General features: G+C 40.1%; 2 protein-coding genes and 1 long non-coding RNA gene across 3 annotated transcripts in view; 2 read left to right on the forward strand and 1 right to left on the reverse strand.

Moving 5' to 3' along the window:
- Positions 1–2,008, forward strand: part of LOC103109597 (olfactory receptor 5I1-like) — a 3,022-nt gene extending 1,014 nt beyond the window's left edge. The window contains exon 2 of the mRNA XM_007518706.2: positions 1,920–2,008. Within this exon, the coding sequence (XP_007518768.2) occupies positions 1,920–2,008 (89 nt within the window). The remainder of the gene's footprint in view (positions 1–1,919) is intronic.
- The window catches only part of LOC132534019 (uncharacterized), a 69,994-nt gene extending 58,691 nt beyond the window's left edge, over positions 1–11,303 (forward strand). The window contains exon 3 of the long non-coding RNA XR_009545740.1: positions 11,126–11,303. This is a non-coding gene — a long non-coding RNA (uncharacterized LOC132534019). The remainder of the gene's footprint in view (positions 1–11,125) is intronic.
- On the reverse strand, positions 4,155–5,093 carry LOC103109596 (olfactory receptor-like protein OLF2). Its single transcript, XM_007518705.1, has one exon. The coding sequence runs from the start codon at positions 5,091–5,093 to the stop codon at positions 4,155–4,157; it is 939 nt and encodes a 312-aa protein (XP_007518767.1).
- Positions 11,304–16,345: the final 5,042 nt, after the last annotated feature.

Consider the following 16,345-nt stretch of genomic DNA (forward strand, 5'->3'; position numbering starts at 1 on the left):
GAAAAGGAAATGGCTAGGAGAGGGGGTGGAGGAAAGAGCACGAAGGTATTAAGCTTCCTTAGCACCTGCTGCGAAGGTTCTAACCAATGGAATAAACCAATACCCTGCAGGCAGGGCGGGTCTCAGGCAAAACAATGAGTATGTAAATAGTATCAGTGATGGAGCAGGGCATAATGCCAACACCTAAAGGCTGGAATATTGTGGATGAAGATTTGGGGTCTTCCTTTTTGAAGACTATTTTAGGTATACTCTACTAGTTTATGCCTGCACCTGACATCTAATATGCAGGTGACCTAAGTTTTTGTTTGGGGTGATGGTGTCATAGTTGGAAAAAGGACCAGAAAGCTGGATCAAGGAAGAAAGTAGCTCCCTAATATGGGAAAAGTATAAATATCATTGACTGTAGACATCATCAATTTGATCTGGGGCTCATAGTCAGCACAGGAGGTTGATATCTAGTTCTGTGCAAATCTGTGCACAGTGCAGTTTTTACTGTCCGTGTTGCACTCATTCTCTAAAAGCATTTCTCTATAATTACCTCCTACATTTTTCCTGACTCTTTTTTCTGTAAATGTTTATAAGCATGTTAAAAGCTCTTTAGAATCTAAAATGGCCTTGTCTTAAGACTGATGGAATTTTCTGTGTGATTTCATGTCTATTGTGTTTGTGTTCTATGGTTCAAATGGACTTTTTGGCAGTTCTCATTCATCATTTGATATATTGTCTCTATAACAGAGTATCTTCCCAGTTGTGAATATTTAGAAAAGCTTTAAGAAATCAAACTGGTAGATTTACTGTTGATAATTTTTAATTTGCATCATATATTTTTTATTAGACAGGAAATATTTTTAACTTACAGCATTTTGGGTTCACACTAAAAACTATTGCTGTGTGCATAAGAGACTATCAATAATACTGTCAACACTGATAATTCTTTTGAAAACAATGTGTAGATTTCAATATTAAACTCTAAGAAATTTTTTAAATTTTTTATCCTTTAAAAAGTAATAAAAGATCAGTTTCTTTTCTTTTTTTAATATTTATTTATTCCCTTTTGTTGCCCTTGTTGTTTTATTGTTGTAGTTATTCTTGTTGTCATTGTTGGATAGAGCAGAGAGAAATAGAGAGAGGAGGGAAAGACAGAGGGGGGGGGAAGAGAGACACCTGCAGACCTGCTTCACTGTTGGTATGCTTCTAATTCTACTTCTAAAAACCTCTTCTGTTTCATTTGGTTTAATCCCCCCTGCTTAGCACTGCATTCTATTTACATAACCACTGTATTCTATTTACATAACCACTGTTAACAAGCACCACCCTCCCTCCAGGGCATTGGTGGTTCAGTGGTAGAATTCTTGCCTGCTCTGCCCCTTCTCCTTGTCACACCCTGATTTTCACCAGTCACTTTTCTCTCCACCCTCTCTATATCACATCCTGTTTACACCCTACTTGGCAAGTATATATAAAGACAACATTGTGAGTTTTACTTTAGTTTTTGTTCAGTTTAGTTTAGCTTAGCTTGGCGTAGATTGTGCTGCGTTCAGCATGAATAAAGAGATACTGCGTACCACCCAGCCATGAGTCCCGGGTCATCTGTCTCCACCCGCAAAGCCAGCCCGACACTTCACCACTTGTGAAGTGACTCCCCTGCAGTTGTGAAGACGGGGGCTTCCATCAGGATCCTTACGCCGGTCCATGCGCTTTGCAAAAATATTAGTTTCTAAAGGAGGTTATGGCCTAGAAGTAGAAACAGAAAGAGTGGACTACAAGTGTTGGGATGATAGCTTGATCAACTGCTCTGTCATGGCCATAGAGACATTCTAAACAAGTTACTGAACTCATGTGAGTGTTTGTGTAGGGAGAGATAGCATAAAGAGAGGGCCAAGTCTGAAAGTGAAAATATATGTCAGTTTTTCTTGCAGACACCTATCATGGAGTGATGAATGCTGGTCCCAATGTGTTGGCAGCTGTACTGTGGAACATTAACCCGCCAATAAAATGGAAAAATTGACAGACACACACTTATAAAGCAAGACCATAATTCCATTGACTGCAGTAGAAACTGTCTTTACTGGTGACGATTTTGCACATAGATTAGTGGTAGTGTAATGCTCTGGACCATGTCAACCTCAGGCCAACTATGTCAGCCCCTCAAATACTTAATGGGAAATACCCAAATGCATGAGTTCATCACAATGTATGCACATTAATTCCTTTGATGCTAAGAGACCTTGAGGAAAAGCACAACACAAAAATTAAGATCTCTGGCATTAATCATCTCAACTAATTTCTTCAAGGATAGAATCTGGAATATAGATCAGCAGTACTTCATGTATCTCACAGGGGCATGAAAATTATGTGCTATCTGTGTAGTAAGCTTTGCTCAGCGCTAATCAAGATGGAAAGCTGAGTTCTAGAAACTAATCTTGAGTGGACAGAGAGGTACACACATACTTTAAGGTTACAATGTAAAACTAGTGTTTATCTACAGTGTAGGTGGGTAGCTGCTAGAGGAGAGAGAGATGGAACCCTTAGGTTCTGCATTGTCCCTTTCATCACTGACTTCATCAGGAGTTTGTATTTGTGAGCATCCTGGGGTTATTAAGTCTCTCACTGGATTAGTTAATACAGGTCTTACATCAAATTCATTGACAGCTTTGAAGCTGAAATTTAGTACTACCTTATTTCTAAGAGAAGTTATTCTTTTCCATTTTAATGACCATCTTAAATTAAATGAAAACCAGTAAATCCAAACCTTATGACCACTTATAAAGTTTACTATACTGTGAGCTGGAAAGTTCCACAGTGGCAAAAAGCACCATGTGGTTCCACTCTGATTCATGTCAGAGCAGGTGTCAGAGTGTTGGCCAGACTCTGTCTTCTCCTTCTCCTTTTTCTTCCTTCTTATTCCTTCTTCTTCTCCTCATTCTTCTTCCTCTTCTCCTTCTTCTCCTCCTCTTCCTTTTTCTTCCTCTCCCTCTTCTTCTTCTCCTCCTCCTCCTTCTTCTTTTTCTATTCAGTCTCTATCTCTTATTAATATATCTCCCCTCCCTCCTTTCTTGTCTTTTCTCTTACTATATATTTTTTATCTTATTGGGGAGGGCTAGTAAAGTACAGTACACTTGTCTACACATGCATTAAGGGCTCCCAGTTCTGCATAAGACCTGTCTTCTACATATTCTTATCTCCCTATCAAGGACCCCAAACCTTCTCTCCTGGCCGCCATCTCCTATTCCATTCCCTCACCAGTGTCCCTTGCTTTGGTGCAGTACACCACACCTTGGTTTAAGTCTTGTGTGTAAATAATGGAATGGAACATGAGCACAAAAGGGGGACTTTTATTAGAAATATTTCTTTTTTTTTTTTCAACAGTTGCTAAGGACGCTTCCACCTTCCCAACGTGCCTTTTGCCTCTCTCCACACCCTTCCTTAGCCAATCCCGTCCTGACTTATTAGAAATATTTCACAAAGGCTTATTTTACTTTTACTTTAGTCCTTCCAGATTATCCCCACTCAATATATGTTTGTGATTGCCACAATGAGGTAAAAAAGTACAGAAAACAAAATAGAATTTTTAGCAAAAGAGATTAAGATTCTTGCATTTATAGAACTTGGAGTCTAGAGAAAGAAATTTATTATTCATTCTTATTTATTTATTGCCACTTACATTATTATAACTGTTAATTGAACATTTTCTACTCCCTAGATTCAAATTAAGCACAATGATAAATAGTAATTTCTAAGCCCCATGGGTAAGGCTACTGGAAGCTATCTCTCTAGTTTAGCACTCAGATTCATTAAGGAAATAATTTTTTTTTTTTGCCTCCAGGGTTATTGCTGAGGCTCAGTGCCTGCACCATGAATCCACTGCTCCTGGAGGACATTTCCCCCCCCCTTTTGTTCCCCTTGTTGTGGTTATTATTGTTATAGTTGATGTCATTGTTGTTAGATAGGACAGAGAGAAATGGAGAGAGGAGGGGAAGACAGAGAGGGGGAGAGAAAGACAGACACCTGCAGACCTGCTTCACCGCCTGTGAACGATTCCCCTTCTAGGGAGCTGGGGGCTCGAACCAGGATCCTTCAGGTGGTCCTTACGTTTTGCTGCTGAGCCACCGCCTGACCCCCTAAGCAAATACTTTTTAACAGATACCATAGTTTTACCCAGAATGCTGTTCAGTACCCATTGCTTTTCTCAGGGCACCTTTCACATCCTTATTCCTTAAACTGTAAATCAGTGGGTTTAGCATTGGGATGACAACCGTGTAGAAAACAGAGGCCATTTTGTCCTGGTCCATGGAGTAACTTGAACTGGGTCGAAAATACATAAACAAGAGCGTTCCATGAAATATGGCCACAGCGGTTAGGTGGGAGGCACACGTAGAAAAGGCTTTGTGTCTCCCCTGGGCTGAGTTCATTCTGAAGATGGTAATCAGGACACAGCTGTAGGAGAGAAGGACTGTGAGGATGCTGCAGCCCACAACACCGCCAATGAAGGTGAACATTACTATCTCATTGGTGGAGGTGTCTGAGGAGGAGAGGGCTAGCAAGGGTGGGATATCACAGAAGAAATGATTGATGGTATTGGAATTGCAGAATGACAACCGGAATGTTAAACATGTATGAATGGCAGAGTCCACCAACCCCACAGTGTAAGCAACAGCCACTAGCTGAGTACAAATTCTCTGGGACATGGCAACTGTATAAAGAAGCGGGTTGCAAATGGCTACATAGCGGTCATAAGCCATGACAGCTAACATGAGACATTCCACATCTGCAAAGACACCAAAAAAATACATCTGAATGGGACACAGGTTATACGGGATCTTTTTGAGGTCAGATAAGAAATCAGCTAGCATCTTGGGAGAGACGGTTGAGGAATAGCAGACATCGCAGAAAGACAAGTTGCTCAGGAAATAATACATCGGCGTGTGGAGTCTGGGGTCCACCCTAATCAGCAAGATCATCCCTAGGTTGGCGATCACAGTTATGCCATAAACCAGGAGAAAGAGCACAAAAAGTCCTTGCTGGACATTCTTTCTGTCGGAAAGTCCCACCAATATGAATTCAGTGAATATAGTGCAGTTCTCAACAGCCATCACTAAGATCGGGATATCTTTACTTGGAAAAGAAATGGAAATAGATAGTTAGAGTCACCTCCTGCCTTCAAAGTCAAATCGATGAACTTATCTTTATTTTCATCAGTGAGAAAAAGATAAAAAGTACTAGGACTGCCTGAGATGACCTGGCTACTCAGGCAACTCTTGCCCTTTGATGGAAATTGAGATAATTACGATGATAATGACAATAACAACACTTGTATTTACATAACGTCCCCCAGGGATTCTTGGACACTTTCATGCAAACTTTCACAAAATTTCTACACCAGCCTGGATTTTATTTAGGATATATATATATATGTATATATATATATCAATTTATATATATATATATATATCAATGTATATGTATATATATATATATCAATGTATATATATATATATATTTTTCCCCCCTAGGGAGCTTCTCAGCTCTGGCTTATGGTGCTGAAAGGAGCCTCAGGCAGGAGAGTCTCTTTCCATAACCATTATGTTACCTACTCCCCATTATTTATGATAAATTTTGGTATAAATTTTAGAGACATTTTCCTTAAAGTTTGAGTCAATAGTTGTTAGAGTTGCTCTATAGAATCTTCATCTTTTAAAAGTACTGTTGTTGTTGTTCTTATTATTATTTAAAGAAATAAACAATTAGGGCCAGGCAGTGACACACCTGGTTGAATATACATGTTACAGGGCACAAGGACCCGGTTCGAGTCCCCAGTCTCCAACTGCAGGGGGAAAGCTTTGCAAGTTATGAAGCAGTGTTGCAGGTGTCTCTGTCTCTCTCCCTCTCTATCACCCCCTTTCCTCTCAATTTCTGGCTGTCTCTATCCAATAAATAAAGAAAATAAAAAAAAATAAAAAACCTGATGACTTAAAGAAAGAAACAATTTTTATAATGGAGGAGTATTATGGAGAGATCCAGTTTATGAGCAAATATATCTTTGTTATTCCTCACTACTCAATGCCACGGGACAATTAGAGATACTGTGTGTGCCTTGATATAATATTTCTCCCTTACCCATTGCCTTAGGGTCTATCTAGTGCTGATTAACATGAATAAGAATAGTTAGCGATGGGAGTCAGGCGATAGTGCAGCGGGTTAAGCACAAGTGGTGCAAAGTGCAAGGACTGGCATAAGGATCCCCGGTTCAAGCCCCCGGCTCCCCACCTGTGGGAGAGTCGCTTCACAGGTGGTGAAGCAGGTCTGCAGGTGTTTATTTTTCCCTCCCCATCTCTATCCTCCCCTCCTCTCTGCATTTCTCTCTGTCCTATCCAACAACGACGCCATCAATAATAACAACAATAGTAACTGCAACAATAACACAACAAGGGCATCAAAAGGGAAGAAATAAATATTAGAGAAAGATATAAAAAGGATAGTCAGTGATTCAGGACCCACGGCAGCAGAAAGGGTGGTCTTAGAGAATGGAATTAAAGGGTCTCTATGTTGATACTCTCCTGTGGACAGATAATAATAACCAAATTCCCATATGAAAATTGCCATTGATCAGAGAAGATTAGAAAGAATGTTTGGAACCTAGTGTCAAAGGTTATAACACAGGTAACTAAGACACAAAGAAGAAAGTATCGCTCTTGAGTATGTCCCTTAGTCTTAATGAAGGGGAAGGCACCGATTCCAGTCCACATTAGAATAAAGGAGTCACAGGATATGAGTCCTGAAATTTGCACTGTCTTCAAAATTTCCATGACTGACTTGTCTCTGCATTCCTATTTCCTATCAACCACCACATTTTAGACTCTTTTGTCCCCTAGCTGAATGATTTTATTATTATTTATTATTAGATAGAGACAGAAAGAGATTGAGAGGGAAGGGAGAGATAGAGAGATACCTGCAGTCCTGCTTCACCACTTGTGAATCTTTCCCCCTGCAGGTGGGTACCAGGGGCTTGAACCTGGCTCCTTACAACTGCAGTGAGGATGCTTAACTAGGTCCACTACCACCTGGCCCCCCAGCTGAATGACTTATAGATAAAATTTGCCTCCCTTGGATAGAAGAGAATTGGTGTAGGAACATCCAAGTTGTCTCAATATTGAACTCAGGTGTAGCATAGAGTATGTTGTCCATCCTCCTTTCAGAGGATGGAACATTCTCTACTGTTGTTGATCCAAGTTGAGGGCAACGTCCTAAGTGGGGGGCACAAAGGGGTCTATTTTGTTGTTCCTGACAGAGATGACCAGTAACAATGGAGAGAGGGATTTATTTGAGGTCTAGGCCCATCATGTCTATTTGGGACTCTCTGGAATCCCCCGATTAGGGCTCCAGCTGATGGAATGGCCTGATAGTGACTGAAGAGTCATCATTAGAGTATGCCAGGCTCTTGTCCTTATTCAGCTTTTACAGTCCTTGCTTTGCTAAGTCTAGCTTTGGAGTGAGTGAGAGAACTGTAATAGGAAGTAGGTAAGGAGGGTATCTAAGACTAATTAGATACTATTTCATTATGAACTTTATACTGACTTACTGCAGACTAGTGTGTACTTTTGCTTTCAGGTATATATTTTGCCCTAATTTATGGATACATGTGAACATATGCTCTATCACATGGGACCTGGTCTATATCTAGGTTTCAGGACTTTGTTAGGAAGTGGACCTCCTGGAATGGAATTAGAGAATCCTATGAAAGGAAGGGTCTCATCCGAGTAATGGCGGTGAATGGCTGACATTCCATGTCTGATGTTTCCAGACATAGTCTGAAGTGAAGCATGCTGAGGTGGTACTCATTGAGTTGATTAGGTTGGGACTAGCGGATGCAATATCATTTGGTATGAATTGAGAGAAGCACGCAGGAAAGTGAGCCCAACCCTAGAGGTTCCAGGACTGGGAGAAATATAGGCTCTATAGAGGAAGTGGGAGGTTCCTGCTATCTTAGGGTTAAGAAGATAATAGATAGTTATTGCTATAATCACATTATTTGGCAATTGGGTTAACTTTGAAATATTCCTTTGTTAGGATTTGCTGTATCATGCACAACATCACCATAATGTATGTCCTTTGAAATTATTTGTATATAGCTGTGCCACCAGTTGCTTCTATTCTCCCTGGTCTAGGTTTTTAAGAGAGTCAACATATCAAAGAATCAGCGTATGTGTTAAAAAGACTCAGTCTGTGCTTTAAAAAGTTTGAGACACACAATCAATTTTTCCCCTCTCATGTTTATTAGTGATTTATATGAATACAAATTAATAGGAATGTACATAAACACCATTCCCACCACCCCTGCTGCCCCGGAAAGCCAAACATCCACCCTCACCCTCACCCCAGGGTTTTTACTTTGGTGTCCTACTCTGGATTCAGTCAAATCCTGTTTTTAATTTATTTTTCTTCTCTTCTTTCTCAACTTCTGTTTATGAGTGGGATCATTTCTTTATCTTTCTGACTTAGCTTGGAATGTTCCTACTCATGAACATAGAATGTGAGCTCAGATCTACAATGATGCAGAGGTCACATAGGCTCCTAAGGTGAATATGGGCCCCAGACCACATCAAATCGATGGGATTTACAGTCAACAATATTTATACCCCTTTCCCATATTAGGAAGCTACTCCCTTCTCTGATCCAGCTTTCTGTTCCTTTTCCACCCATGACATCATCTCCCCAGACAATAACTAGGATCCACCTGCATATCAGATTTCAGGCTCAGGGAAAAAAAAAAAAACTAGTATAGCCACAGATCCTTTGGAATATAACTAAAATATGTCTACTAGCTATCTACAAAACAGAAACCCCCAGCTCTTCGTCGGCACTATTCCAGCTTTTAGGTCCACAATTATTCAACAATTTGTTTGGCTTTGTATGTTAATTCCCTTTTCATCCACCAGGTTCCAAATGCTAGCATGATGCCGGCCAGACTTCCCTGGACTGACAACCCCACCAATGTGTCCTGGAGCTCCGCTTCCCCAGAGCCCTGCCCTACTAGGGAAAGAGAGAGGCAGGTTGGGAGTATGGATCCACCAGTCAATGCCCATGTTCAGTGGGGAAGCAATTACAGAAAGAAGCCAGACCTTCCACCTTCTGCACCTCACAACGACCTTGGGTCCATGCTCCCAGAAGGATAAAGAATAGGAAAGCTGTCAGGGGAGGGGAAGGGATAAAAAGTTCTGGGGGTGGGAACTGTGTGGAGTTGTACCCCTCTTCTCCTACAGTTTGCCAATGTTTCCTTTTCATTAAAAAAATAAATAAATAAAAAAGAAGAGAGTTGGTGATACTTGAAAGGTCAACTGAATTGTTTCCCACTTTCATATTTAGCTCAGAAATACTCCTTTACTATTACTCCCAAGGAAAAAAAAATAAGGATTCTATATAAATTATATCCTATGCATCACACTCTTATATTTAGCTCAAACATAAAACAGCACACACATTTTTCTGGCTTCGTGCAATAACACATATAAAAAATGAGCTAAAGTTAGGTAAAAGTAAGAAAAGAGTATTTGGATAATAATTTGGTCATCAACATGTAAGTTTTCAAACCTTTTGTCTAAATTAAAGTCATTTAAACTTTCTGTCCTTCAATTTGCTGATGAAATAAGCTTAAAAGGAAAAGTCAGATACCAGAAAAATCTCCCTATAGATAAGAGTCTAGCGAAACACAGCAGGGGAACTGACAAAGTCAAACATAAAAAACAAAGGAGTGAATGAGTGTAGAAAAAGACCCAAAGCCCACCTGCAGGGGGAAAGCTTTGCGAGTGGTGAAGCAGGGTTGCAGGTGTCTCTCTCTCCCTATCACTCCATTCCCTCTCAACTTCTGGCTTTTTCTATCCAATAAATAAACAAAGATAATTATACCAATTTAAAAAAAAGAAGAAGACCCAATTTGAATTGAACATAGTGCACACCCAAGACATAAACAGACATTTTAAGCATTATGATAAAATAAAGAAAAATATAAACATTAAAAAAAATCCTGGTGGAGGATTCGAAATTTGAGCTTTAACATAACATGTGAGCACTGTGCACAGGGGTAACCTTATGAAAGGGGGAGAATTGCTATGGTGTTTCTTCACTTTCTCTCTCTCTTCAGCTGAATTTAGAAAGGGGAAATGTTCTACTGCATTGGAAGGAGCTTCAGTGGTGTCTTTCATTCTCTTTGTGTGTCTCTGTATCTAGAAATATAAAATTGCCTTGGAGTGGTGAAGTCCTGGTGAGGAGAAAAATAAAGAGAAAATATTTACAAAAGAGTCCTTACAGCATAGTGGATTTGCAAACACACAGAATCATAACAAAAAATGTAAAACAGTTGGTGCATTGCACCAAGTAAAAGACTTAGGGGTGTGTGGGGGGGAGGGTTCAGGTCCTGGAACATGATGGCAGAGGAGGACCTAGTGGGGGTTGAATTGCTACGTGGAAAACTGGGAAACGTACCAACTACTGCATTTAACTGTCAACTGTAAACCATTAATCTCCTAATAAGGAAATTTAAAAAATCTAAAACAGAATTAAAAAACTGTTACATGTTGGCACATCTTTAATTAAATTCTGCTCCTTAAAATAAAGTATTGCAAGAAAGATCAAAAACAAGGGGCCAGGTGGTGGCACACCCGGTTGAGAGCACATGTTATAGTGCGCAAGGACCTGGGTTTGAGCCTCTGGTCCCCAACTGCAGGGGGAAAGTTTCATTAAGTGGTGAAGCAGTGCTGCAGCTGTTTCTCTGTCTCTCTCCCTCTCTGTCTCCCCACCATCTTCTCAATTTCTGGCTGTCTCTATCCAATAAGCACATAAATAATTTAAAAAAAAAGATAAAAAACAACATAAATGCCCCCAAACCCTCACTACCCATGTAAGCACTTATATTAACTGCCAGCTATGAGTATTCATACTCAAACTAGCTTTATGAAAGTGACTCAAATGCTGTGTTTGTATAGTCCATACGTTTCTTTGGTTTTAAAACAGGCTCTTAATCAAGAAGCCAAATGAATGAAACATGAAACATAATGTACAAGCAAAAAGAAGGATAACAAATACGGTCGTACCTGACCCAGAACGATATTTTTTCCTTTTCTTCATGCAGGCCTGTCTGAGGAGTGAGCTCAACTTTGTCTTCTGCTTGACCTGGGCTGTTTAAACACCCTGAGGAGTCTGGTCCCTGGATACTTAACACTTGGTCTCTGGGTAATAATGGGGCTCATTACCTGATGTTTACCCTGAGGTAGAGAGGATGTGAAAGAAATAAAGAACTTTGAAAGAAATCTTTCTTTTGCCTCTATAGTAGTGCTGATATCACCCACGATCATAGATTTCTCAGTAAATACAGTCAGTGGGTATTCTTTGTCTGTTTCTCAGACCCTAGAGAGACCTTATATTTCTTTTTCCCCCTTTTTTATTATTTTATTTTTATTTATAAAAAAGGAAACACTGACAAAACCATATGATAGGAGGGGTTCAACTCCACACAATTCCCACCACCAGAACTCTGTATCCCATGCCCTCCCCTGATAGCTTTCCTATTCTTTATCCCTCTGGGAGTATGGAATATATATATATATATATATATATACATATTCCCTTTTGTTGCCCTTGTTGTTTTTTATTGTTGTAGTTATTATTGTTATTGGTGTTGTCGTTATTGGATAGGACAGAGAGAAATAGAGAGAGGAAGGGAAGACAGAGAGGGGGAGAGAAAGACAGACACCTGCAGACCTGCTTCACGGCCTGTGAAGCGACTCCCCTGCAGGTGGGGAGCCGGGGTCTCCAACCAGCATCCTTAGGCCCGTCCTCGCGCTTTGCACCACATGCGCTTAACCCGCTGCGCTAGCCTCCGACTCCCGGACGCTATATTTCTATCACATATTTTACCAAGTCAGTATGTGTCCCTTCACAGACCCACACTTATCACCCCCAAATAGCATAACACAACCTAACAAAAATATATTTTAAAATTGGTACAATTTGTTTTTACTTTTAAATTATGGCAGAATAAACATACTTTAGATATATACACATTACTAATGAGATGCATTCTCTTCTATTGATAGATAATTATTCAATACTAAGTATTGAATAATAATGCCAATGTGCATATATTATCTATAGTTTTTATTTATTTTATTTTCTGCCCTAGGGTTATTCCTGGGGCTCGGTGCCTGCACTATGAATCCACTGCTCCTGGTGGTCAGTTTTTCCCATTTTATTGGACAGGACATAGAGTAATTGAGAGAGGAGGGGGAGATATGGAGAGAAAAATAGACACCTGCAGACCTGCTTCACTGCTTGTGAAGTGACTCTCCTGCAGGTGGGTAGCCGGGGGCTTGAACCAGCATCTTTGGGCAGGTCCTTGTGCTTTGTACTATGTTCATTTAACCCACTGCACTACCTTCTGGCCCCCATATATAGTTCTTACATCAAAAGTTGACATGAATAACATATAACTATATAATTTTCTATGTCCAAGTGTCTTATTAAAAATAGTACAAATACACTTTGAAGGAAAAAATATTTGACTTTAAATGATAGGAATTGTTGGGCTGTGGAGATAGCAGAATTCTTTTTTTTTTTTTTTTAATTTTTATTAGCGATTTAATAATGATTGACAAGACCATAGGATAAGAGGGGTACAGTTCCATACAATTCCCACCACCAGAGTTTTACATCCTATCCCCTCCATTGGAAGCTTCCCTATTCGTTATCCCTCTGGGAGTATGGACCCAAGGTCATTGTGGGATGCAGAAGGTGGAAGGTCTGACTTCTGTAATTGCTTCTCTGCTGGACATGGGCATTGACAGGTCAATCCATACTCCCAGCCTGTCTCTCTCTTTCCCTAGTGGGGTAGGGCTCTGGGGAGGTGGGGTTCCAGGACACATTGGTGAGGTTGAATGCAGCATAATGCAAAAGTCTTTCATATCTGAGGCTCTGAAGTTCTAGGTTCAATCCCCAGCATCACCATAAACCAGAGCTGAGCAATACTCTGGCTTCTCTCTTTATCTATCACAAGTAAATAAATAAAATATTAAAAAATAAATTGTGCTCTTACTAAGGTCAGATATTTTTTACTGATTTTAACATGTTCTCTTCAGCTTCAAACATTATTATATTTGATAATTGATCATAAATTTTTACTAAAAGTTTTATGATTTGATATAAAATTTAAATCTAAAAGTGATAATTAAGTGTATACCACTGACATTCTTCCTTTGAATTCATATAAATTGATCATTTATGTTTTACACTCCTCTCAAAATGTATTTACTGGGGAGTCAGGCAGTAGCACAGCGGGTTAAGCACATGTGTTCCAGAGCACAAGGACCGGCTTAAGGATCCTGGTTCAAACCCTGGCTCCCCACCTGCAGGGGAGTCGCTTCACAGGCCGTGAAACAGGTCTGCAGGTGTCTTTCTCTCCCCTTTTTTTTGTCTTCCCCTTCTCTATCCATTTCTCTCTGTCCTGTCCAACAACAGAGACATCAATAACAACATCAATAATAAGCACAACAATGATAAGACAATAAGGGCAACAAAAGCTGAAAATAAATAGCCTCTAGGAGCAATGGATTCATGGTGCAGGCACTGAGCCCCAATAATAACCCTGGAGGCAAAAAAAAGTATTTACTTAGAAAGATAGAGGGGAGGGAGTCGGGCTGTAGCGCAACGGGTTAAGCGCAGGTGGCGCAAGGACCGGCATAAGGATCCCGGTTCGAACCCCGGCTCCCCACCTGCAGGGGAGTCGCTTCACAGGCGGTGAAGCAGATCTGCAGGTGTCTATCTTTCTCTCCTCCTCTCTGTCTTCCCCTCCTCTCTCCATGTCTCTCTGTCCTATCCAACAACGACAACAACAATAATAACTACAACAATAAAACAACAAGGGCAACAAAAGGGAATAAATAAATAAAATAAATATTAAAAAAAATTAAAAAAAAAGAAAGATAGAGGGGAGAAGAAGAGACATCACAATACTGTCCACCATTCTTGGAGCTTCCCTGTTGCTATTCATGGTGTTTATATGATGCCGTGGCTTTGAACCCAGGAGCTTGTACACTGTAACACACACTCCACCAGCTGAACTATCTCCATGCTCCACCACATATTCTTGACTATGAAAACAAATTTGCTCTTAAAAATAGAACACTTAGGGCTTGGATGATGGCACACCTGGTAAGGCACACACATTACCATGTGCAAGGATCTGGGTTCAAACCTGCTGTCCCCACCTAGAGGGATGAAGCTTCATGAACAGTGAATCAGGGTGCAGGTGTCTCTCTGTCTTTCTCTACCTCTCTGAATTATTTCTTTTTTTCATTTATAAAATGGAAGTATTGACAAGACCATAAGGTAAGAGGTGTACAATTCTACACCATTCCAACCACCAGAACTCCGTATACTCTCCCCTCCCCTGATAGCTTTTCTATTCTTTATCCCTCTGGGAGTATGGACCCAGGATCATTATGGGGTACAGAAGGCGGGAGGTCCAGCTTCTGTAATTACTTCCCCGCTGAACATGGGCATTGACAGGTCTATTCATACTCCCAGCCTGTCTCTCTCTTTCCTTAGTGGGGTGGGGCTCTGGGGAAGCGGGGCTCCAGGACATATTGGAGGGGTTGTCTGCCCAGGGAAGTCCAGTTGACATCACATCTGGAACCTGGTGGCTGAAAAAACAGTTAAAATATAAGATGAACAGATTGTTGACTAATCATGAACTTAAAGGCTGGAATATTGCACATGAAGATTCAGGGGTCTTCATTTTGGAAAAAGCTAGTAGGTCTATTTTAGTTATATTTCAAGGGGGCCATTAATCTTTGATGCTTTGAATGAATGTCTCTGGATCATCCATTTCTGGAGTAATTATTTGATTATATTTATGAAGGATTCCTGTTTCTCTCTCTCTCTCTCTTTCTCTCTCTCTGTAGCAAGCTACTTTTTGTTGTTGTTGTTGTTTTGCTAGGAGGGTTATAGATAGGACTTGGTGCCTCCATGACTCTACTATTCCAAACAGTGATATATATTTTTTTAATTTAAGAAAGGAGACATTAACAAAACCATAGTGATATTTTTTATAGAGTGAGAGACAGGAAAGACAGAGTGACACCTGTAGTACTGTTACTCTGCTTCTGAAGCTTACCCCTGCAGGTGGGGACAAGGGACATGAACCCAGGTGCACACATATGGCTCCCCTCCCTTCTAAGCTCTTAAAAAGCCTGAATCGCTGGGTCAGAGAGACATTTCAGTGGTAGAACACAGGACTCGAATGTGTGTGGTGCCTGGATTTGATTTCTGGCACAGCTTATGCTGCAGATGGTTTCATAAAATAAATAAATAAATAAGATTATTTCATAAAGATAACTGAAAATATATACTGAAAACACCTCACACTGATTAATATTCCATGGGAATGTGAAATACTTGTATAACATCTCCCATCTCAACAGTTAACATAACTGCCTCCTAAATAATAAATTGAAAAATTTGTCTAAATAACAGTGACTGTAGATTACACATTTTATGAATTTAGGGAATTTCATGTGTCCAGAACTTCACTTGTATGTAGGAACATAGGTTTATAATTATATATATATATATATTTCTTTTATATAGTTATTTTTTAAGTTTTCTTTTCTGTATTTATGTTTTAGTTTTGTCACCAAGAATATCACTGGGACTTGGTGTCTGCATAATGAAGCCATAGCTCCTGGTGGTTATTTTTCTCCCTTTACTTTTCATTGATTTTTATTTCATAGGACTGAAAGACTGGAAGGGGAGATAGAGAGGGAGAGAGAAAGAGAGACGCCAGTAGTACTGCTTCACCATTTATGAAGCTTCTCCTCCTGCAGGTGGGGAGCAGGGGCTTGAACCTAATATCCTTCTGCCTTTTAGCATGTGCTCTCAACCAGCTGCACCACCACCTCACTCCCTAGTTATTATTTTTTTTTTCTTTACTTGTTTCATAATATGGAGTTTTCCCTTTCTAGAAAGCCGTAAATCTTGGTTCAGGGTGGTGGCACACCTGGTTAAGTGCACACAATACAGTGTACAAAGACCCAGTTTCAAGCTTCCTGTTCCCACCTGCAGGGGAGATGCTTCACAAGTGGTGAAACAATGCTGAATCTCTCTCTCCTTCCCTCTCCTTCTTTCTCTCTCACTTTCATCTCCCTCTCTCTCCCCTTCTCTTTAAATTTGCTGTCTCTATCCAAAATAAAAATTAAAATTAGAAAAGAACTTATAATTCTCTTCAGATAACTTCAAAGAAATGGGTATACTTTGATTTTGGGAAGGTGACTTCAGTTGCAGTTTTGTTAATCCCTGT

Source organism: Erinaceus europaeus, chromosome 17, assembly GCF_950295315.1.
Source record: "Erinaceus europaeus chromosome 17, mEriEur2.1, whole genome shotgun sequence".
NCBI lineage: Eukaryota > Metazoa > Chordata > Mammalia > Eulipotyphla > Erinaceidae > Erinaceus > Erinaceus europaeus.

What these genes read in the sequence shown, in the direction of transcription:
- LOC103109596 (XM_007518705.1), bottom strand. Translation starts at nt 5,093, where the DNA reads ATGGCTGTTGAGAACTGCACTATATTCACTGAATTCATATTGGTGGGA.